We start from the raw sequence: 24,897 nt of genomic DNA, 5'->3' as shown, positions 1-24,897 counted from the left end.
GGACAAGTTCATATGCTTCTTTAAAAGCAGTTTTCTTGAAGAGAGTGGTCTATTTTGTGAGTAATGAAACTCATGAACTGGGGATTTCAGGATCTTAGCAAGAACAACTATTGCATTTCCTGATTTCAGAAGCGTGTCTGAGATTACGGGGCTGGCCGTAATACTTTCATGAAGATTACATTGTCCACATCAAAAGGCCACTCCTGTGAATGAAGCAAGTGCTGTACATTAATGGCTTACAACACTGGTATCAGCTCTCAACAGCCCTTCACATGCTCCATTTAAAAATCAGATTAAAAACCCACAACTACAATGAATTGATCAGTGCCATCGGCTAATGAATGCTTTGAGCCACACTAAGTATTCTTGCAGCATTTTAAATGAGCCATAATAGTTTTTGGCTGAACAGATCCAGGTAATTTGCATGTAGAGGATGCTAAAACTTAAATCCACTCTTAAAAGTTGAATGAATGTATACAGAAAAGCACTACTTTAGCAAGCAAGCCGTTTTAAATAAAGACTCAACTGCACCAACACTACCATGAACACATTTACTGCGAGTAGCTCTATGGAAAGCCAATTCAGATAAATATAAACACTATACAGAGCTTCAAGCCAGTCTCCCAAAATTGCAAATGTGCTGCATTTTACCATGAAAAATGATGTAACAATATTTACAATGGAAGACACAGCCGGATCAATCAGCTCAAAACTTTTTAACAGATCAGTGAAGCAGAAATAGCAAATATAATGAACAGTTTCAACCATATATGTTTTAGTTTGTACAGACAATAACTGTCAATATCAAATTAAATTTACAGGACAAACGTTGTTCCATCATTGGTTTTTCTGTACTATACAGCAGCATAAAACGGGTGGCTGGAAGGTTGCCCACATAGTGATATGTTTTACATAGTTGGAAAATGATCTTCCAGCACAATACTGAATAAGTTAGTTGCTGTAAACTAAGACAAAAAAGATTGCATATTTATTATGCTGTACCTGTTAGTATTTGTACCAGTAGAGTTGAGGTTACCCATTTGCTTATTTATTCAGCATTTGTAAAATCAGTGCTGTATATTGTACCATGGCAGCCTCAGGATCTAATATTTGTTAACATTTGTTAAACCTTTTTCAGAATCATTTCTTAACTATCACCCAATTTTCATTTTTTAAATGAAAAGATGTAAAGTACCTATTGCATTGTTAATTTACAGAGTCCAAACAAAACGTACATGGCAAGACAGTATTGTGGTCTAGAAAAGTGGTCATGTTTTTAAGTCAAAATCTGTTTAGCAGCAACTAGTTAACTATACTCTTGAAAACCTTGCTTTTCTAGATTCAGATATTCATCTGTGCTTTTAAATTCTGCAGCATATTTCTTTTCCTCCTTCTGATTACTGGGCTCTGCATAAACTCATGGATGCCAACTATATGCCAGCTATATTTGTCAGAAATCACCTATATTACTGTGTGACATGTATATTAATACTAACCAAAAATAAATTCCAGTACACAGTCATGAACATCAAAACTGACAGGAGGATCTAATTTGTTATACAAACTGGTCCAGTACGGTGGGTCTGCCACTTACAACCTTACACGGGGTAGGGTGGGGTAGAAAATAAATGGGAAGCGGGGGAGCCTGCTATTTCATTTATTTTCCCTTTACCCACACACCCAGCGGGTTTTCTTTCCTCACCAGCCTCTGGGTGGTCCTGCAACGTGATTAAAGAATATTGGGAGTGTATTTATAACAAGCTTAAACAAATGTTTAAAGATCTTTCCCTAAAAGCCCAGAGCTGTTTCTCCTGGGCGTAATAACATCTGAAGTCCCAAAGAATCAAGTGAGTCTGTTGCTGTATGCCACCACTGCTGCTCAGATTTTACTGGCACCAAAATGGAAAACGAATGTCACTCCAACAAAAGATGAGTGGTATCATAAATTGTTGGAATATGTGGAATTAGCGGCTATGACTAATAGAATAAGAAACAGAGATGACAAAAAAAACTTAAGGAAGACTGGAAGTTATATATGGAATATATGAAAAATCATTATAACAAGATAATTAACCTAGCAGGATGTGAGCACTTCAGCAGTGTAAGTTATAACAAGAGGTAAAGAGAGGAAGAATAAAAAATTTAGAGAAACAAGAAGATGCGGTTTGGAAAGGATTAGATAAGAAACCATGGAAGGAGTGGAAGGGAAGTATATGAAAGGATATATTGGTTTTGTTTTGATTGTATTAGTTTATGTGGTCAGTATTATGTATTTAGTTTAGTTTATGTATCAGCGGAGAATGTGTAACAGAAAAGCAAATAAATAAATCAAGAAAAAAGGGAGGGGGGTCCTGGGTCACTTCCAGAGCTCTCATGCCTCCTTCCCAGAAGCCAGTAAGGAAGGAAAACCCACTGGGCACGTGGAAAATAAATAAATGGGAGGCGCAGAATGGGAGGTTCCCCCCACTCTTAATTTATTTATTCCCCCCTCCACATAAGGCTGTGATAGTGTAAGTAAAGTGGTAGGCCCACTGCACTTTGGAAAGGTCGGATGTCAAAAGGTGAGGCAACCCTTACTCAATACTTGTACAATATACAACGTAGAGGAATACCAGCTGTGTGGTGCCTGAGGATTTGTTTACTGCTTTCAACCCTTTCAGTTATCAGTGCTTCTAATTATTAGTATATACTATAAGTTCTAACAACTAGTGTCAGAACCAATAACTAGTGTCATGCTCTTTAATGACGTAAGTGAGGCACCTGGCTTCTGGCTACAATTTTTAATTCCCAATTTAAACAATAATCTTAGTAAGATAATGTATCCCTTTCCCCATATTAGGTATAATAGGACAGTCTTTCTGTCCCCTAATTTTGGAAAGAAAGAAAAATAGCTCCAAATGAAAAGGGTTCTTCTACTAAAGTTTAAGGAATTTTTAATTCCCAATTTAAACAATAATCCTAGTAAGATAATGTATCCCTTTCCCCACATAAGGTATAATAGGACAGATTTTTGTCCCCTAATTTTGGAAAGAAAGAAAAAAATAACTCCAAATGAAAAGGGTTCTTTCACTAAAGTTTAAGGAATCCTCTCTATAGAAGCTCTACAGCACATCAACATTGTAATGCAGGGAAGATATACAGTTGTAAAGTCTGCATTTCTCCCCCATTTGAACTTATAAAGAAATCAACTCCCTGCTAATCCAAAATATCATTAATGGGGGGGGGGGAGAGACTACACAGGGAGATAAAGAAAAATGAAAACTATAATCAAGATACAACCAATTCTTCAGTTCTACCTTTACATTCGAGATATTCTCAACAATTTTCAATTTAAGAGGACATAGGATTATAAAAATAAAAAAGACAGAATCCATAACTCTCTTGCATCATAAAGCAAAATTTAACCAACCCCACCCCCACCCCAAGTCTCATTTAAGTACCATTTCTCTCCCTTATAGCATATTGTTCTTGTGGCTGTGAAATCTCACCACAATCTGTGCATGTGTCTCTCTCTCCAGAAGGGAGCCAAAGATAGTGTGTGTGTGCGTGCGTGTGTGTGTGTGTGTGTGTGTGTGTGTGAGAGAGAGAGAGAGAGAGAGAGAGAGAGAGAGACTTGTGTTACAGACTAGTTTGATGCATGTTTACCTGTAAGTCCCACTGATGTTAGTTGTTCTTATTTCCTTACAGTTGGTACAGGATCAGGACATTTACCTGCCTTGGAAGAGGAGAAAAGGCTGTGCTGCGTGCGTGCACACATCCTCACACACACTTATTCCTCAGAGATTGCAAATTATCTTTACAGTATGCTCTAGCAGCAGCTGTTCTCAAAAGTGGCCACTGATGGAGCAAACAATAAATGACTTCTTTGCAAACACAGCTACAAATGTTGAGGATCAGGGAGGTGGGTTGGAAGGCAAAGAGAGGTGGTAGCTTCTCCACCTATTCCATCCTGGCCAAGGCATGAAGTGGGTGAAGCTAAACAATAAGCTTCTCTTATGCATGTAAGAGAAATAGACAGGCAATAGAAAGAGCATGCATGAGGAGGGGGGCATGGAAGAGATTCTCTGGTAGCCTATTTATTAGGTAGCAGGGTGGGGAAGGCTGTATGTGTTGCAATTGTCTATTCAAAACATTGGCTGCAGGCCTCTAGTCCCAAAAATATAACCCACAGATTTCAATGAGACTTACAAACAAGCATGCTTAGGATCAAAGCCTTGGCCTGTTGTTCCCATCCCTTCAAAATGGTTTTAAACTGCAATAATAATAATAATAATAATATAATTCTAAACCATTTATAAAACATTTATGCTATCACTTCAAGTACTAGAAAAGCAAAACTCATATTAGGTAGATTCTCAGATACCAAGTGACTTCTCAAAACAAACTTATGGGAAGTGTAGAAGGAACACAGCATTCACCTTGTCTCCCACACAGATATGCTAAGGGGGGAGGAAAGAAACCTCTGTCATCAAAACTTATATATGACCAAAGTTAATTTGGAAAAGCACAACTGTAGTCTCAACCACACGCGATGAAAAATCATTCCCAATGATGCATGTCTGTGTCTGTGCTGGTGGAAGTGAATGGAGTTGACTGGAGATGGGCTCTGCTTCCAAAAGCACCACACAGTTATGGAGATACCAGCTGGAAAGCCTGCTCTTCTCACAATGGTTTCCATAGTAATGCCATCAGTCTAAGGGAAGAACAAAAATATTTTAGTGCAAGTGAAACAGAAAAAAGACCAGTTTGGTTTATTGTACATGGTATGCAGAGCACAACTGACAATTGAGGAAATTATCATGATATCCTTAAGACATTAATCAATGCATGTACAATCCTGATGGCCAAGTTTAGATCCAGGGTGCTGGGAGGAACCACTCTCATTTTTTCTGCTCCAGGATTTATTGTATCCCATCAAAACTTAAGGTGCCTGGAACATTCATGTCACATGAACCATGTATTTCAATCCACTAAAGCTCATACATTCAGTTTCCCCAGCTAATCTGGTGGTACAAAATTGGGAATAAGGAGTTGTGAAGCACCTGCCAAGTCACAATATAGAATTAGCATGTGGTATGCAGTCCATTGGCTACTCTTAATAGCCCTGATCTATTCCGCCTTATGTTACACAAAGCAATTCTCCTTTAAAATGATTTCAAGGATAATCTTAGCTGAAATATAGCTCTTTCACATATTCCCATCAACATTTTATGAATCTTGAAACCTCACAAGGTGAAGAATTAAAAATGGAGCAATTTGAAACTAGAGGCATGAAGTGTTTTGAGGGATTTCTTCAATTAAGGTACCATGCGTTACATATACCACCTCACCTACATAGGAGCAGGAAAGTAAGTGTTAGTTTCCTTAAGGTAACCCACATGAAAGTTCACCACATTCAGCAGATAGTGGGAGTCCAACGTGGAGAAATTTATCCCAAGAAAGCTTAGTATCACAGCAGCTTTCACAGCCTGTTAATATTATACCAGTAGATAGATACACACAACATCAACAACCAGAAAAGGCAACCCAAAGGTCAGTGTGTGTTTCTTGTCTCCCCAATATATTCTTTATTTGGTTTATATAACAACTATGAAAACCACTGTCATAATTCAGTAACTAGAAATGGGATCTAGCAATTCAGTTCTCCACCTCCCCTCTTCAAAGAAAATCTACTTAGGTAATAATAATAAAAACACATTAGGAATTCCAGCAATACTGAGTACTGAGGCAACAATCCAAGTGACTTTTTTATATTTGGTTGGATTTTTTAAAAAGTGAGATTTTAAAAAACAAACAATGTGACAGACCCTGAAGACTGAGTGATTTTCTGCATGACATCACAAATGGATGAAAAACATGGCAGAAGGAAAACTGCCCATTCTGCTTGCAGGGCAGCTGCTCTCCAACAACTCAATATGTGAGATGAACAGCCACCTGGAGCTGAAATGGTCTCCAGAAGATTCACTAGCCCCCAAAATGTCATTTGTCAGAACACAAACCCAAAGTTCTGTGACACTGGGGAGGAAGAGCTAGCACAGGACTATACATTCCTCAGTAAAGTTTTTAAAATCAAATAAAAATTATGTCTGGGGTTAAATGTTTGTGTGTGTGTTTGTGTTTCATTCTGTCTAAGTGTGCCTTCATGTCCCCAAAGAACAGATTTTGTCACTAAGAAGTACAAGCAAGGACAAATACTAAAGATCGTTTCCAGGACCATTGTTCCCTCACACTTTAGAGATGTTTCTTCCTTACATGCAGCATCTGGTTCTATATCTGAGAAGTTAACATATCAAAGGAAAATAGTTAACAATGTGTGGGAAATGACATACTGGATTCCTCCCCACTTTATTTTTTCCACAACAAGTTTAATATCTAAAACTAGCATTGCCCGAAGTCAATAACTGCCAGTTCCTTACTGTCTTCAGTACTTTTCCACTGAACTTTTCAAAACATTCATTACACTCCTGACTTTCTGCACTTGGTACCAATTCTTCAGCAGCTTAAGTACCTTTGAATAAGCACTATAACCCATATAGGCAGAAGGTTGCAAAACACACTAGCCTGGTTCACATAGCACAGGAATTCAAACTGAGGGTTACTGGGACTGCACAAGTGTGAGGGTTGCCAGAGAGGAGGTCAGACCTGATTTGCTCCTCCCTAGTCATTTTTTACACTGAGCTGAGCCAGATTCATGTTAAAGCTCTTCCCTCGCTAACCATGAGCTGCAGCCAAAGTTTGATCTTCACTGAAGTAATCAATTTGTACCAGGGATGTGCACAAAAAAATAAATTGCCCCTGAACCCATCTCATTGGCATGGATATGACATCTATCTTTGCCTCTGATCTGGGGCAGAGGCTCATCTCACCTCATTTTCCAAAGCCTCAGGTGTCATCTCTATTGAAATAATCAAGTGCCTATAACTTTTTCTCTCTCTTTTCTTTTTTGCATAATTGGATGAAAACGGAATGCATTAAGAGCCCCTTCTATAAAGAAATGAAGTCTGCTAGACTGGACATCGAGGGGAAAAGTAAGAGGAGGAGCGTAGTTTTGTTTGGGACATGGGGTCGCCACATATCTGATCTTCAAGAGCTTGGCTTAGCTGTGGAAAGTCATTCACAAAGTGGCCAGGATCAGGGTTTGAACTACCTCCCTGTCAGTTGTACTTCTCAAGCTGTTCTTGGAAGGCATAGCAACTCCAACTGCCACAGCTGTTGCTCTGAACACATTCAACAAAGAGGAGAGCCCTGGTAGAGGTTAGAAGCTACAGCTGTCATTCACAAACTACACTCCTGCATCTCAGGTTGGAATCTACATTTACAGAAAAGCTTGGAAACACTTTGGGGAAGTCTAAAAATGTGAAGCAGTCTCAGTATCTCCAAAGCAGAATAGTCATTTGGGACCCGTGCCTCATCCAAAACAAATGGCAGAGTCCTAATGAATATGGGCGAAGAGGCTCCCCCACTATTTCATGAAACAAATACTAGTGCAGGGCTGTGCGAAGGAGTCATTGGAGAGCCAACTTAGTTCCCACTCCAGTCCCCAAGTGCACGCCTAATTTCTCCCTAATAAGTGAATGCTGGTCATATATTCTTCCAGAGAAAAGCATAGTGCTTCATGTAACAACACTGTTACAAGGAGCGCAGAACATACCCTAGAGAACTAAAATTTAAAATTTGATTTTATGTTGCTATGCACTTCTTAGTGTCTCAGTTATTCTTAAGTTTAAATCATTCACCTACACATTTGCTTTGCTATATTCTTCACTCCTGTGCTAGCTTCTAATAATTTTAGGGTTTTTTATTACATACATAAAATGTTCATGTGCAACATTCACATTTTAAATAAAAGTCACACACAACAAGTGTGCTTGGTCTGGGAACATAAGAAGAGCCCTGCGAGATCAGGCCAAAGTGGACCATCAAGTCCAGCATGCTGTTCTCACAGTGGTAGCCACATAAACATGCATTATTTTGATGGTGTTTGACTGGCGGTGACGTGATGCAGTAAGAAGTATACATGCCAGAGAAATAAGAGAATTTCTTCTTTCTTGTCTGCATACTGCTTCACTACCAGGAAGCCAAAGAAATCCCCAAAGGGGCAAGAAGCTAACAAAGGGTAGCTGAGAGTAGAAAAGCACATCACCTCTCTGGTCAACACAGGAAGCAGCTACTCCTGCAAACCCAGCCTGTATTTCATCTAACTTAAGAACTCACATCTGACTGCAGTGCCCGCCCTTAAGAATACCAGGATCACCTTGGGGTAAGATATGGACTAGTTGAAGCAGTGTTCAAGTGTGAACAAAACCTCAGTGAGTTACAGCACTTTATTAATGCCCAATTAAAAGGCTCACACACTAGCCTTGCTTATACCTACTAAGCCAAGGCCTCTAGAAACCCAAAATGGGATGATCTTACAATGGCTTCATAGGATGCACAGGCTCATACTTTTGTCAAGCCATCTGGGGAAAGGGCAAGTGTCCTTTTATTTATGTTTTTGGAAATGGTGATTGGTTATGATTGTAAGCCAATATGCCAGGTACATAGGGCCCAAGGCATTTAGGGACAGCTAAGATAAAATTCCTAACAAAAACTCTCCCCAAAAAACTATAGGGAAAGTTGATGCACTTCAGGCAACTAATCACCTTAAAAGAAGACCTATCCTGCATTACAATCAAGGGTTAACAAAAGCAGAAGTGATTGTTGTAGACAAAGTCTAAGCATTTGGAATTTGTGAAAAATGATTATGATGATCAGAGCCTGATTGCCCCAAAGGACCCTAGATGTTGTGGCAATCTCAGAAGCATGTTATCCTGTGCCATTCACATAGGCTGTAATTGATGTGAATTGCCCACTCAAATGTAACTGTCCAATCTCAAAGATTCTTATCCCGCTTTAAAAAAAGGGGAAATCAGTGTCAAGGAATCACAAACATTCCTACAAGTCACAGCATTTTATTGTATTGACTCCTACTTTACTGTACTGACACAAAAACTTGCAGTGGTTTTCACCAGACAGAAAAAGCAATAGTGCATCTTGTATCTTCTTGCAAATAGTGGTACCTCTAGTTACGAACGCTTCTGGTTACGAGCTCCACTAACCCAGAAGTAGCTGCTCCTGGTTGCGAACTTTGCCCCAGGATGCGAACAGAAATCCGCGCTTGCAGCGGCAGGCCTCTCATTAGCAAAAGCGCGCCTCAGGATAAGAACAGTTTCAGCTTAAGAATGGACCTCCGGAACGAATTAAGTTCGTAACCAGAGGTACCACTGTATACATACCTGCCCTCCCAAAAGAACCTCTATTCAGAATCACTAATAGAGCCACTCCTTTAAAAAACCGCACTCCTGAACAAGTAGACTGTGCATCCGATTCTTGATGAGAACTAGTGGCAACAGGATATATTCAGCTCTACAAAAATAGTATAGCAAATTCAAAACAGGCAAACAGAAAATTAAGCTGCCTCTGGCCAGAGGCTGAGGGAAACACTCCAAGCTAGACTGTTCTACTGAACAGCCCTTCACCACAACAGATGACACACTTGCTTTACTTTGCTGCTAATGTGGTCACTAAACAGACTAGACTCCAATTAAGTGAATTCAGATCCCTTTGTAACTGTAGATATAGTAGAGTGGAACTTCATATTCCACCTCAAATGTGCATCTTCCCAGCCCAGTCAGTCACTGCTTCTCTTGAGGCAAAGCAGAGCCAGAAGTGTGACATTTTCAGGAGAGAAGCAGTGTGCAGGATAATATGTGGCCTCTCCTCTGTCCCTATTCCCAGGTTCCAGATCTCTTGTATGAAATGGGAATGCGAGTCTCAAACCCACCCACCTCCTTCTCTTATAGAAATTTCATTCTTCTGGCCCTGCAATGTCTTGAACACATGGATTAAAGGTAGCATGTTTAAATCCACCCTTAAGAATTTCCCTCTCTATATTTTGTACACAGCTATGGGTACAAGTACAAAATACACACATGCTATGTCAAGTTTGAAGGGCAAACACATGGAAAGTTTGCATTTAAAACCAAAGAAAAAGTAAACTGATCTTTCAGTCACGTCACAGTACAACACTTGGGACCTTCTATATTCACTTGGGCTGTTTATACTTGGGTACCCCAACCCAGTACAAAATACGAAGTGAGAAACAAGTTTTGGGTAAATGGCTCATTCAACTAGAATTACTCATCTGTAAAATGGGAATAATGATGACAGGGCTGTTGTGAGGATGAATTAAGTAAAGCACTCTGCACCTGAATAGCGTCACAGGAAAAATATCACATGGTGCTGACTCAAATACAGTGGTGCCTCGCAAGACGAAAAGAATCCGTTCTGTGATTCTCTTCGTCTAGCAGTTTTTTCGTCTTGCGAAGCAAGCCCATTGACGGATTAGCGGATTAGCGCTATTAGCGGCTTATCTGCTGATCGGATCAGCTGATAAGCGGCTTAGCGGCTTAGAAAAAGGGGGGGGAGGGGAAAAAACCAGCAGGAACTCGCAAGACATTGTCGTCTTGTGAAGCAAGCCCATAGGAAATTCGTTTTGCAAAGCACCTCCAAAACGGAAAACTCTTTCGTCTAGCGAGTTTTCCATCTTGCGAGGCATTCGTCTTGCGGGGCACCACTGTATTCCATCAGCACAAGCAATGTTGTAGAGCAGTGATGGGCAAACTTGGCCTGTTAGCTAGGGATGATGGGAGCTGTAGTCCAAAAATAGCTGGAGGGCCATGTTTGGCCATCACTGTTGTAGAGCATTCATAGCAACTAATAGGGTGATCCTATCTCAATGATGAAGATCTTCTCAGAAGTTTAAATGCACAAAGGGCACAATCTAGTCCTTCACACCTCAAGCCTATATATGTATTCCACACAGAGCTGCATTCACAGTGCTGACCCTTCATGTTTGACTAAGATATAAATTCCTAGCATAACTGAACCAGTCCTAATTCTAATTAGTGGTGCCACTAGGGCTGATAGCCAGGGCTGAGGTCCAGAGTCCTGTAGCTCTGGAGGCCTCCAAATCACCACTCAGAAGAATGGCAGGTGATGAAGGCAGCAGCAGACAAGCCCAGCATCAGCAGCTGGGCCGCTGTGGGCATGTTATGGCCCACAGGAGTTGATACTGTCAACAAAACATTCGTTCCTTTTTAAAAAAACATTATAGTTTCCTACAACAACATGGTCTCATTCCCAAGTAAATCTGTTTAGTATCAGGAGAGCAGGAGCAAACATCATTTATTTTCTGTAGTCATGATAGAGCTACAATTTAATGAGTTTAAAGTGCAAAACTGCACTTGTTCAGATTGTTTCTTTATTAAATTACAGTTGGCAAATTTGTTTTTTTCCTCTCTCACCTATCAGTACTGTCAAAGCCAATGTAAAGAACAAGTGTTGGAGGGAGATAAATGCTAATTGCTAATTAACACCTGCCATCTAAAGCCCCTCCCCCAAAGACTAGTGTCTAAAACTACAGAGTTCCACCATTGATTGTGAATTTCCATGTTTTCATAATGTAACAACTGAACACAGATATACACAGCTGCACAGTTATCTTAAGTAACTAGAATTAATGATTACACACACACAAATTTAGAAGAACCCAAGAACATCTGTCTCTGATACCTTGAACAACAAGTTTCCAGAGCATGCCCTCATAAGCAATACAGTGGTGCCTCGCAAGACGAAATTAATTCGTTCCGCAAGTCTCTTCGTCTTGCGAGTTTTTCGTCTTGCGATGCACGGTTTCCCATAGGAATGCATTGAAAATCAATTAATGCGTTCCTAGGGAAACCGCCTTCAGACCAGGTCCAGGGACAGTCTGTCCCCGACCTCTTCTGAAGGCTGGGGGGGGGGACAAGGGCTTTTCTTCCCACCCCCAGCATTTTAAAAAACCCCGGGACAGCGGAGGACTTCTCCGCTGTCCGGGGCGATCTTAAAATGCTGGCGGGCGGCATTTTAAAATCGCCCCGGGACAGCGGAGGACTTCTCCACTGTCCGGGGCGATTTAAAAGCCCCTGGGAAGGCAGGCAGGGGGGACAAAGACTTTTGCCCCCCGCCAGCCTTCAGAAGAGGTCCAGGACCTCTTCTGAAGGCAGGCGGGGGGCGAAAGTCTTCCCCCCCGCCTGCCTTCAAAAGCTGTCGGCGACAGCGGAGAAAGGCGCTGCCTTTCTCTGCTCTCCCGGGAAGGCAGGCAGGGGGGAGCAAAGACTTTCGCCCCCCGCCGGCCTTCAGAAGAGGTCCTGGACCTCTTCTGAAGGCCGGCGGGGGGCGAAAGTCTTCCCCCCCCCGCCTGCCTTCAAAAGCCGTCGGCGATAGCGGGAAGCACTTCCCTGCTATGCCAGACTGCTTTTAAAATGCTGGCGGTGGGGAGCAAAGCCTTTCGGCCCCCGCCGGCCTTCCTGGACCTCTTCTGAAGGCCGGAGGGGGGGAAAGGCTTTGCTCCCCACCACCAGCATTTAAAACAGGCCCCCGGAGATTTCCCTATGGGCTTTCGTCTTGCGAAGCAAGCCCATAGGGAAATTCGTCTTGCGAAGCGCCTCCAAAACAGAAAACCCTTCCGTCTTGCGGGTTTTCCATCTTGCGAGGCATTCGTCTTGCGGGGTACCACTGTACTAAAAGTAGCTAGAAAATATCACTACAGCCTAGCTTGCAATATTCTTGAAGGACTTTTTTCAAGCAGAAATAAACATGGGAAGGATTAAGAGCTGTAATGGCTGAAAAGTATGGAAAAGAGCAGGGAGCAGGAAATATTAGGATTCAGTAAGCACTTAAACCAGGTGCAGGAAAATGTCTTTTATTTTTTACTAGACTCCTAAGATCCATCAACTGGAGACAAGTGCAAAAATTGATGGTGATTGGGGAAATACACTTACTATAATGAAGGAACAAGGTGTTACTCGTTACTCAATTTGTAGTCAGAATCTGCAAATCACTCAGATTTACCAGTGGATCCAACTTCTGCCTACAACAACTTAAACACTAGAGCTACTATATAAGGGAAAGTCCTAAATAGCAAAAAATACATTAAGAAGGATATAAGAAAAAAGAAAAAGAACATGATGGCATAGTAAGTTATATTATCCTGAGTCAGATCATATCTTTCTTATTTCTACCTTGAAGTGCCAGGGACTGAACCTGCAAGGTTCTGCATGCAAAACATGAGTTCTGCCACTGAACTACAGCTCTTTCCTAAATGAGAGCAGATCATCCATCACCCCAAACTAAATATAAGAAGGATCAACATTCAGTAAGGCATGGACATTCTCTCTCTCTCTATATATATACTGTGGTACCTCTGGTTACGAACTTAATTCATTCCGGAGGTCCGAAACCGTTCTTAACCTGAGGTACCACTTTAGTTAATGGGGCCTCCTGCCGGCGCACGATTTCTGTTCTCATCCTGAGTTCTTAACCCGAGGTACTGCTTCTGGGTTAGTGGAGTCTTAACCTGAAGTGTTTGTAACCCAAGGTACCACTGTATAGTTATAGATACATAGATACATAGATATAGGTATCTCTTACATTAAGTCTTGAAGTGCCTACAGCTGTATACATCAGGGGTAGTCAACCTTTTTATACCTATCACCCGCCCACTAATGCATCTTTCTTGATGGTAAAATTTCCTTACTGCCCACCAGTGCTTGATGGGACAAGCAAGTTTAAAAGGTTTTGCAAACATTTACTTCATTTGCAACATCTTTCTGCTACTGTTTGTAGGAGGAAAAGGGAGGAAAGAAATGCATCAAAATGTTACTCTCCTGGATATTTTACTGAGATTTTCCTTTTTTACTTTGGAGATTTCATTTGCCACACATTAAAACAGTAGAAACCCACATGTTTTTATTATGCTAAGTGTTTTATGCAGTACATTTCCAATGGTTCCATAAAATCTCTCTGCCTTTTCCTTCCACAAAAGCCACTTATTGAATTGGTTAAAACCGACCCCCTTCCAATACCACTAAGTCTATTATGTACCTACATTTCTCTCACTTCACTAAAGTATTGAAAGGCATGTTATGAAATAACCTACAGGATAGCCCTTTCAGGAAGTGGGCAGCATGTCTGAATGTTGCCTGAGATCAAATACTTCTCACTGTACAAGCTAGTATGTCAGGATAGGGAGTTCTAGCTTAGGTTGAAATGCATGTGGAAGGTGTACGTGACACACATCCAGAGGAGGGGCGGGAGGAAGGAAGAAGGAGAGGGAGAGGGAGGGAGTGGAGAGATTGAAGAGGGACAGTGGTGTAAATGCTGCACCACTGATATCTCTGAATCAGCAATTTGGCTCTTAAACCTACCTCCCACAGACACCTCTCTTACTTCAAACACTCTCAATGTTTCCCCTCCCTACCCAACCACGGGACAGGGTAGGGAGTTTCTTGGTATACGTGTGCACATTTGTACACAGCCTGAAAAACCAAATATAAAAGTTGTATTAATTCTTCAGAAAAAAAGGAGATCTACATCTGGGCAATCAGATGTAAGGCAGTTAGGCACGTAGCTATTATGCCTCCCTAATGTAATTCTGCGCCTGCAACAGATAAAGTGCCTTGCATAGTCAAAACAATGTAACAAGCTCCAGCTGCTGAAGTGCTTCTTGGCATAAAGGTGTTAAAGGCACAGAAGTCCCGCCAGGAAGAAGATGACCACCCCAATAATTGTCTCACAATCTGATGCTACAGTATCCAGTATATGCCAATTTGCTTCTCTAAAACACGGATGTTTCTGTTTCAACATGTATAGTATGAAGGTGATCATTAGGTTGCCTTTAAGATGCCTAATAAAGCTACATGTGACTAAACTTAAAAAACAAACAGCAATTTGCAGGGTGGGCCAAGGCGGAGGCACTCTGGGTCATACAGACCTTTTAAAGATGAGTCACAGTTTTAGGACAAACAGTGGTAAAGATTTATCCTTCCTCCTTCCCACCCCTCAGCCACAAAGTAAGATTGTGCAACTCTTTTAAAAACTTTAGCCTACATTGAACAGAAGCTGTCAATACCATCCTATTTCTTATAAAGAAATGTTTGGACATTCTTAATTGCAAATATTCTCCCTTAAATATTAAAAACATTTTACTTTAGAAAACCAGGTCTTGCTTTTATACTACAGTGGTACCTCGGGTTACATACGCTTCAGGTTAAATACGCTTCAGGTTACACACTCTAACCCAGAAATAGTGCTTCAGGTTAAGAACTTTGCTTCAGGATAAGAACAGAAATTGGCCTCCGGCGGCGCGGCAGCAGCAGGAGGCCCCATTAGCTAAAGTGGTGCTTCAGGTTAAGAACAGTTTCAGGTTAAGAACAGACCTCAGGAACGAATTAAGTACTTAACCTGAGGTACCACTGTATAAGCAAACTAAGGATTTGGTGGGAAAAACTGATCCCAGGTATCTAATTATAATGAATAAGTGATACAAGCTAGGATTTCAAGCCCAGCTCACCCACCATCTGCTAAAACACAGTCTTCCTCCTCCCCTTCTCTCCCCTTGCCAATAATAAATTCTTCCCAAATTCATGGAGGTACAATGCTTTTGTCACTTCTGGTTGAATGACACTTTTGCTTGCACAAAATTACAAACAAAATATACAGGATCTAAAGGTCCTATGTAACTGAGTTCCTGTGGCAACTACATATCTGTTATTTGCCTCCTGCTGCCTTATTCTTGTTTGTTCCTTCAGTCACTCTGATCTCCTGTCCTAACAGTGTCCTAGCAATAAAGTGACCAAATGCTTTTCATTATCTTCAGTTAAGCTCTCATCAAAGGCCAAAATCCAGTGCTCAGTTATGCTTACACTGAAGTTCCAAGCATTTCAAGGAGACAAGTGTACCAGAATACAAGGGTGCAGTTTTCAGCATGTGAATTTGCCTAGTTAACTAGTTACAATGGACTCCCAATGTTGATAAACAATTTGTTTTTGTTTTTCTTAAGCAGCAAAAAAGTATTGACTTAGCATGCAATGATGCAGCTTCCAGCAACATGCTACGTTTTCCAGTGCTGATTAGCAACATCAGTAAAAGGTAACGGGTTCTGTACTTTGCTTTGGTAAAGGAGATACAACAAAGAAGTTTAAAGAAAGTTGTGAACAACATGCCTGAACACCAACTAGAAGAATATCAGAAATGCAACACAACCACTAAATGGGCACTGTAATGTTTAATATTGTTGCAGGTTTTTCTGTTATGTTCCATATATACAACTTTTTTTCTTTTAAAGTCAAGAATCAATTCACTTTCACATTAGTGAGCAAACCTATTCTGTTTCACAGGAAGGTTCTTAAATTGCAGGTGAAGAGATATACTGTGATTGCAGGTACAAGTTCAAGCCAAGTATTCAGATAGTTCATTCAGAGTCATTCAAACAATACAATATAATTTATCTAAACATTTTTACCCAGTTCTGCAGCAAAAATGGCTCACTAACAAGGAAGACAGTTTCTTCTCTCAGGCTTATCATCTAAAAAGACATGACACAAAAGGAAAATGGATTGGGGCATGAGGATATAAGAAAACTCAGTTATAAGCACTTCTAATGAAGGGAGCAAAAGTTTCTGGTCTCCCAGCTGTGCAGATGGAATAGCCCCACACCATTTCTTTATGACAACCTGATATAATAGCTGCTTAAGGTCTTCTTCCCCTCCTGTACTCTCTTCTCAGCTTTCTAAATCACTGTGTGCTGGGGTGCCAAAACTGGCAAACAGCAAGTTAAGCAATTCCTACTAGCCAAGATTACAAATCACAATCAAACTGTGAACAGTAATTTGGCAAACCAGAAAGTGATCTGTTGAGACCAAGGGGAGGGGAACATGCATGGCTCATGTAACAGCCAGAGCTCATGTAAGGGAAAATATATTAGATGAACTGTGATATTTCAGGTAAATTATGAACTTGGTAATGCACTTGGCTGGCTTCCATTCTTTTTTCCAATATTTCCAAATCTTTTAGCATTCTTGTACTTTTTTTTTTTTAATAACATCTTTATTGCCATTTGCAACCAGAGCTTATATATTTAAAAGATGTTGTTACACATAAAGAAAGGAGAAGTAGATGAACATATTTTAAGCACATTAGTTGGGGAAAGTGATCTATAACAAAAGCAAACATTTTGAAGGGTTGCTATATTTGAAAACCTTACATCAGTGAAGCTTAAATAAATTTAAATCACGTCAGCTTGGACCAAAGGATCTAACTTAACTCTAGCAGCTACTTGTATTACAGAAAACCTCCTTTCAGAGGGAACAATTTGGAGTGGAGAAATATTAGATCATTGAGAGGGTCTTTAACCTTTTCCCTGCCTGATGCTTTTCTAGCTCCACCCCAGAACACCTCAGTGGCATTCTAAAAGATAAATATTCCTTACAGGGATAAATATGTATATGGAATGGGAGGGGGGGAAGGGGAGTTAAACAGAAAAGGTTAGAAACCCCCTCTCCTACTCCTAAAATGGATTTTCTGTGACACAAGTGGTTGGTGTTTTATGTTACACTCACTTGTGAATAATGTTTAGTTAAGTCTATAAGAAGTCACCTTCAATTTATCACAAAATTATATGGTACTACTTCCCTAGTTTCAGTCATTCAGAGATGTGAATCAACCCTTTCAACTTTTCCCATTCACAAAACTGATGGAGGAGGAGCAGAGTAATAACCTCAACAGAGGAGGAACTGTTTTCAAGCTTTTTATGTGGATCAAGGTAAAATGGGAACTTGAGGCTTTTGCAATCACTGTAAGTAGAGGGGCCCAGGCTTCTAACAATGAAACTTCACAGACGTTCAACAGTTCTTGTGTTAACAATTTTACAGTGTTGAATTATAAGCACTTTCAATTTTTATTTCCAGGTATCTTATGAAACTTTTTGAGCTTTGCTGTAAGAGCAGTAATCTGTTTCAAGAGGGAAATAAAACTGCATATGTTATTACAAGACCGTATACAAACTGATGAGAAAATGTGGAGTTCAACAAAAGTGACCAGAAACTCAAACCTTGCTGTAGAGTTTTAAACAGAAATGCACACACTCTAAGCTACCTGTCTCAACAAGAATGGTATGATGCTTCAGAGTGTGAGGTCACAGTTCCCCCGCCCTATCTCATACATCTGAGACACTACTGAGATTTTACCTACAAGTCAAAATTTTCTAATAAAAAAAGAATTATTTAAAATTTTGAAAAATACTGTCACATTAGAGAAAGCACCTGAAAAATAAATGTGACTACATCCGTCATGTTTCATGGCTGAATTTTATCACAGTATACTGAAGTTAATTCTACACCTCCAAGGTCAAACTGGGATCATTAGTAATCTACAGAATGCATAAACAATGTTGTACCTGCCCCACCCTCGAAGGAACTCAAGTAGACTTGTGCATGGGACAGGCATGCTGTTGAGTTCTGCAATTTTTGCTCTTGCTGGTGAAGTGAGAATATAGCAGCCCCAAAAGGCAGAAGTCACCTATTGTGGAACTCTAACATTTCATTATTTTGCTTGGCCTCCCCGCCCGCTCTGCTGTTCTAACTGAGGAGATGCTTCAAATCTCTACTTGTAGGAGTTCAAAAGCTCATTACTATTTTCAACTACCAAGGCATTTCTTTTAAGTCTGAAACCAGGGCTTTGTCTGAATCTACTGATTGGCTATGTAACAGTCAGATGAAAATAATGAATGATTTGGCCACATTCCAGCATAAAGTCAATGAGCTTAAGCACTCTCAAAGTCTCTGCTGGATTGTGCCCCCTGCCTCTAGCAAAATCTCTTCCTTATATACACTTTAAAAGAATTTTTCAATGAAGTACTTACTAACTTGAAATCTACCTAGCAGACTCAGCTACTATTACCAATGACTGAATTTTCTTAACCACTTCCATATTTTAAAGATTATCGGGACCAAAGATTCACATAAAGAAGTACATAGACACACATGATTAGCCATATGCAAACCGCTGTCAGGCATGTTTTTAAAAAACTTAACTTGTAATCATCTTGGTTATGCTTCAGTTGCAGCAGTAACAGGCAAATGTTTTCAACAGATGTTGAAAAAACTGATGAAAGCGTCCAAAGTTTAAAACTGGTAGTATGATCAGAGCTGGAGGGTAAGTCCCCCCCCTTACACTGGTGTTTTTTGGAATTATATTGAGCAAAGTACAATCCAAGTTTGAAAAATTCAAGAGAAGGCCAAATTCAGTACATTTCTTTACCACTTCTGTTTCTAATTTAATGGAGTTTAACATACAAGAGGAAGATACTCCAAGTATGCTGTCATTCACTGGTTTAGAAGAGCAGTCAAACAACTTGGATTTAACCACAGCAAAAAGAGGGGCAAAGAGAAAAGTATACCAAAGGAAATAACAAACTTTTCAAAACCCCCAAGCAATGCTAACAGACTGACTTGTCTTTTATATACTGTAATCTTTTCCCAATAGGAGACTCGCCAAAGAATCTAAACTCATACAATCTCTTAAAGCCTCTGAATATATTCAGATTGAGTTAAGGGGTACCTAGAAGCCCTGATTCAGCATTTCAGACAGTTTATCAAAGTCCAGTACATTCTTTGCATGTCTTTGTATCAAGCGATACAGGTATAATTTTCTAAGTAACAAAAGCAGGATACCTATTACAGTACTCAACTGTGTTATATTGGATTTTAAAAGTACTATTTGCACAAATAATTAGCTACAATGACTGAATAGTCACTCTCCATTAAAACAGTATTTAGATTAAGATTTATAGTGGAAAACATCTGACTTCCACTTTTTCCTCCAGAAAAAGCTAAAAAACAAACAAACTATAAACTAAGACCAAGTCTGCAGACATGTTATTAGGTTTTAAAAGAAAGGGTTTGATCAAGGCACTATAACACTATTGCAGCTGTAAGATTCTAGCTAAAGTAATCTAGAATGCTTACGACTGTCAGAATACTGTACTAACAGCCTTCTCATGTCTTCCATTCTGCATCGCTACATTCTAAAGGAGCTATTACCAGGGTATCACAGCAGAAGTGTCTGTGATGCACAACTAAATCAAGCCTTCTTAAAAAATTGTCACTGAACTCACAGGACAAATGAGAAAACCATTGTTAAAGCTGCAATTTTATGTATGCATACTAGGAAGCAAGCCCACTGAACTCCATTTACTTTTCTGTAAAATACAGTATGGAGAGAATGGTACAGTATGCCTTCCAAATTAGCATCTACATTAGAAATGCATGCCAGTTTAACTGTCAGAATTACCTACACCTCAAATACACATACACACACCTCTCTCTTTGGAACGAGGAAGAGATTTCATAATGCTCTGAAACCTGCAACCTCTTCACAAAACTACATTTCCCAGAAAGCTTTGCAAGGGAAACCACAACTGTTAACCCCTTGTTAAAAATCAGATTATATGTATAATGCAGTTATGAAAACAGTGACTTTTAAAAAATTACATAAGACTGCTATACATGAATAAAATCACTTTATTCTGCACATCTCAAGGTAAACTTCAGCCTTGATGTGGCTTTAAGTTGGACTTCATTGTAGAGGGAGCAAGGGGAATTGTGGCTGGAAGTAGCAGGTTTGTTCCGCAGAACCTCAGAAAGCAGATTCCTCCCTTAAAAGGTACCCACAACCATGCACCAGGGGATAAATTCCAGTCCATTCATAAAAACTAAAGTAGTCAGATTCCAAATAAATTATTGTTATTTAGATGAACTGATGTCTATATTTTATTAGAATGTTGAAAAAGGAGTGTGGCAGTGACCCCAAAGTTGGTAATGAAGACAAGTATGAGAACAATTTACTGCTTCTCATATATTCTGTGATTATTTTACTACCCCATACTCATAACGACAATTGAACAAAAAAAGCAGTCAATACATGTTTTCAAATTAAAAGATAGGAAACACTTGGGCCTGAATTGTGCATGCAGAACACTCCTTATGTGATGCTGCCAGTGAAAATACTGCACTAAATAGGAAAAGGGGCAAATTTAAAGAAGAAAATGGTGATTTACAATAATATATTGAAATTATACATGCATTAATTTGTGTGAGTGATTTAAAAAAATACAAACCTTTTCTTGCAGAGTTGCACTTCAAACCATCTGATCTGCTGAAGTCTATGCTCACATACACTCCACTTTCCAGATTCAAAGTACCATTTGGGAGGTGGCAGTTTGGTGAACTAGGGCTCTCCTCACAGTTTAGAGAATTATCTTGTAAATTTAGAGCTATATAGTTCAAGCCATTCTGAAATCCAGTTGAAGTATCTCTGGACATCTTGCTTTCATGGCCATCTGAAATGTGTTCTTCAGGTTTCAACCACACATTGTCAAAAGAGGCAGAGCTGTGCCTTTTGCTACTATCAGTAAAGAAAGAAGAGGAAGTGGTAACAGTGCCAGTGGAAGAAAATGTTTCAGAGCTATGCCTTCTCCTTCCCTGTGGATCAGCACGAATAACTTTAGGTACTACTGGCGGATCAGGACTAGGAACTGAGAACTCACTGCTACCAGCATATTGGTCAACAATGCACAGTCTATTAACAATGGAAGGAGGACTATCAATCTTTAAGCCATTTTTGCTTTCGGTGGTAAATGGTCCAGGTGGCATTGCTGCCATGTTGAAGGTCATTTCTGTATAGTCATCAATCCTACCATTTCCTTTGCTAACACAAGCAGTACCAAACGAGAGCCTAGCATAATCTGAATCAGGTGGATTTCTGGGAATACTAGAACTTGCATAAATTGAAATATCTGTCAAGGAGTTGGATAGTTCTTTAGCAACCTTTGGTGACTGAACATCAAGATCAACACTCATGTAGTCAGAAAGTGGTGACTGCCTATGGTCACTACTGGAGCCAAGAGATGATGGCGATCCTTCTGCAGATAAAGAATAAGGTGTATTACTTGCCTTTTCACCGAAGTCGATATTTATATATTCACCAGGACTAGATGGCTCAAGTGGAATTGTACGATCATACATTCTTGGTATAGTGTTACTACCTCTAGTGCCTAATGGAAGTCTTGTAGGCCTGGTAATTTTGTTCTGTTCAAGTCCTTCATCTGAAGCTTTCAGCATAGATGATTTGGAATGGCCATTAGCCAGAACATCATTACTGATATTGTTGTCATTTTCAGCTCCACTATACAATAATTTTCCTGGTGATGACATTGGAACGTATTCATCATGCTCACCATTTTCTTCTGACTGAGTCTTAAAGCTTCGTGGGAGAGAGAAATATGAGCTAAAGTTTTTGGAACTGGTGTTGGTATGCATATAATTTGAATCACTAGGTTGCTTTGGAGCAGCTGAGTTTCCAGGTGACATATCCATATACTCATTGTTCGCCAACTTCTCATTGCCACTTTTATTAAAGCCAGTTAAAGGACTACGTACAGGTGAAGAGATAGCCCTAGGAAACATCATCATATATCCTTTGGAATCAGCCTGTGATGATGGCCAGGAACTGTTTATCTGCTTTGGAACAGACACACTTTTAGGAGTCATTGGCAGATAATCACTGTTGCTTGCAAAAGAAGATGCAACTCCTGGCATCATTGGCATGTATCCATCATCTCTGGCTTTATTCCTGCTTTGATTGCATACAGAATCAAGGGCAGATTCCCCATACACTGGTTCAGGGTTATTTTTGAATTTTGGCGATTCAGAAAAAGGCAGGCGTCCATGGCTTCCTGAAGAAACTTCATCTAATGAAGTTGCTGTTTGGGTTGTTTTCTGCTGTGCTGGTATAGAAGCAGGCTTAGTTAGAGAGTAAGTTCTTTTTCTGAAGCATTTTTCAGCCTCCCGGTAATCATCTCTTGAACTATTATTATCCATTTGCTGCTTGCTCATAGACATATATTCACTTAAACAATTTTCTTCTCTGATTGGAGGCGTATTGCCCAAGGAATCTGGGGTATTACTCCTCACACGGAAGTACCTGAAGTCGCCAGGGCTGGAACCATATTCATCGGAAGAAATGAAACCTCCATCACTTGGGGACCCACAGACGGATGAACTGGAAGGCCTGATGAAGGTATCGGAAGCTGATCCATGGCCACTACTTGAAGAAACACTGATGGGGCTAGTAGTGGAAGGGAAGTGAGACACTGGTAGAGATGCAGACCTGGTGTGATAAGATGCACTAAATGCTGCTCTAACATATCGTCCACTTCCTTCTTGACGCCCCAAATTCATCCTTGCAGTATTCAGATGAATCAAACTTCCAGTAACTGACCTAAATGGTCTGGTCATTGTCCCCTCCCCTTCACTGGAAGTTCTGAAACGGTAAGAGCTACTACTCTTGGTGGTTGGAGGGGTCCCCCCAGTAACACTTTCAGTTCTGGATCTTCTTTGTAAGCCAGTTTGGCTAGGTGGCAGGTTACCCAGGTGCCTCCTAGTACTGATGAAGGAAATGGGGTTGGTGCTGCTACCACCACCGGAAGACTGGCTCTTACTGCGAGGTCTAAACTCAGAGAAGGCTTTCAAAGCTTTCATGGTTTCTAGGAAGGTTTCATGCATATTCTGGGCCACCACTGAATCATCCACTTGCATCCAAAGCTCACCTGGCCCAATGGAGGCAGATCTGCCCACCTCAATGAAAAAGAAATTTTCTGAATGCCCACACCGCCGAATGTTCATTAGCTGTAAGTGGACAGAGGGCACCTCACTATTCAGCTTAACAAGGTGGATGGCCTTGGTGGAAAGACACAACCTGTACACCCCAGTCAAATTTTTTGTCTGCCCCAGTCCCTTGGGTTTCACATTTACTTGCCAAACTTCTTTGAAGACGGTCCCTGGCCGAAGAGCAGTCCCGTAATGTTCGTCGTCGTCATCCAGCTGCGGATCAGCCTGGTCTTCCTGCTCCAAGAAGCCCCTCTTGCTTTGGCTCATGAGCTCACTGATTGCCTGGTACCAGCTTTCCTGCTCAGTCTCGTTTTCGGCAACCATTGCAAAGTACTCATCCTTGGTGTACAGGGCGATGATGTGCTTGTGCTTGGCATCTGCCCTCCGGCTAACCGTGAAGCACTGGTACAGAGGAATCACCCGCTTCGGGGGTGGGCAGCAGAGGGCTGCGCTCCCACCAGCCGCCGCCGCTGCCGCCGCCGCCCTCATGCTGCTCTTGAACTTCTTCTCGCTGTCGTAGTACTCTAGCCTGGCCGGGGCCAGGTGGCTCTCCACCCGCAGCACGAAGTACCTCTTGTGGCCATGCTTCTGCTTCCTTAGGTAGCCGCATTTCCTCACGTCGTCCCCGAAGGCGACAGCGGACGCCGCTGGTGGGGCAGCTGCCCGGCTTGAGGGCGCCGAGGGGCCGGCTCGCGATGAAGCCACGGCGCCCCCTCGCCCCGCGCCAGCGTTGCCCCCGGTGGCCGAGGCGTCCTCCTCCTGGACGAGGCAGAGGGAGCTGCTGGGGGATCTCCTCAGAAGCAGCATCAGATGGTGCGGGGGCTGCGCGGGCGGCGGGCAAGGGGCGCCTTCCATCAGCTCCTGGTCCTCTTCGGTAGCAGCAGCAGCAGTAGTAGCAGCAGTAGCGGCAAGCCTGGACGCGCTGGCCCGCTGGTTGTGGCTGTAGCCGCCTCCGCCGCCTGGTGCTCCAGCGGCAATGCCCGCAGCCTGGTCTCTCGCCTCCAGCACGGTGCAGCCGCCTTCTCCGCCGAGCATCCCGCTCGCCATTTTAAGGGGCCAGGGCAGGGTCCGGACCGCCGAGCCAGGCGGCGCCGCGCTTGTGCAGCGGGGGGGGGGGAGGGCGGGAGCGCGAGGGGGGTGGAAGAGCCGCCCTCCTCAGAGGCGAAGGGTCTCCCGGGCCCGGCTGGACATGGGTGGCCCCAGTCTGCGTCCACGCCGGCCGTTCCCCGCAGGGGGAGGCGCGAAGCCGGCCCACCGGCGGGGCGTGCGCCCACCCGCTCACTCACTGCCAGCCGTTCGGAGCGCGCAG

The 24,897-nt window shown here is 41.6% G+C and overlaps 1 protein-coding gene across 4 annotated transcripts; it reads right to left on the bottom strand.

Annotated features, from left to right (window-relative positions):
* Window positions 1-537: 537 nt before the first annotated feature.
* IRS4 (insulin receptor substrate 4) lies at window positions 538-24,723 on the bottom strand. Of its 4 annotated transcripts, XR_014004094.1 has the most exons (5): window positions 21,038-24,723; window positions 19,727-20,632; window positions 18,016-18,124; window positions 16,385-16,447; window positions 538-4,693 (listed from the first exon to the last, which is right to left on the bottom strand). XR_014004094.1 is itself a non-coding variant. In XM_081179297.1 (3 exons), the coding sequence occupies exons 1-2, from the start codon at window positions 24,633-24,635 to the stop codon at window positions 16,410-16,412; spliced, it is 3,636 nt and encodes a 1,211-aa protein (XP_081035423.1). In that variant the 5' UTR covers window positions 24,636-24,723; the 3' UTR covers window positions 538-4,693; window positions 16,385-16,409. The 4 variants fall into 4 exon arrangements, 2 of the variants coding, with proteins under 2 accessions (XP_081035423.1, XP_081035424.1); XR_014004093.1 differs by having other exon boundaries at window positions 18,016-20,632; XM_081179297.1 differs by lacking the exons at window positions 18,016-18,124; window positions 19,727-20,632.
* Window positions 24,724-24,897: the final 174 nt, after the last annotated feature.

Source organism: Podarcis bocagei (assembly GCF_964188305.1).
Source record: "Podarcis bocagei genome assembly, chromosome: Z".
Lineage (NCBI taxonomy): Eukaryota > Metazoa > Chordata > Lepidosauria > Squamata > Lacertidae > Podarcis > Podarcis bocagei.
This window is presented reverse-complemented; position numbering and strand designations above follow the sequence as displayed.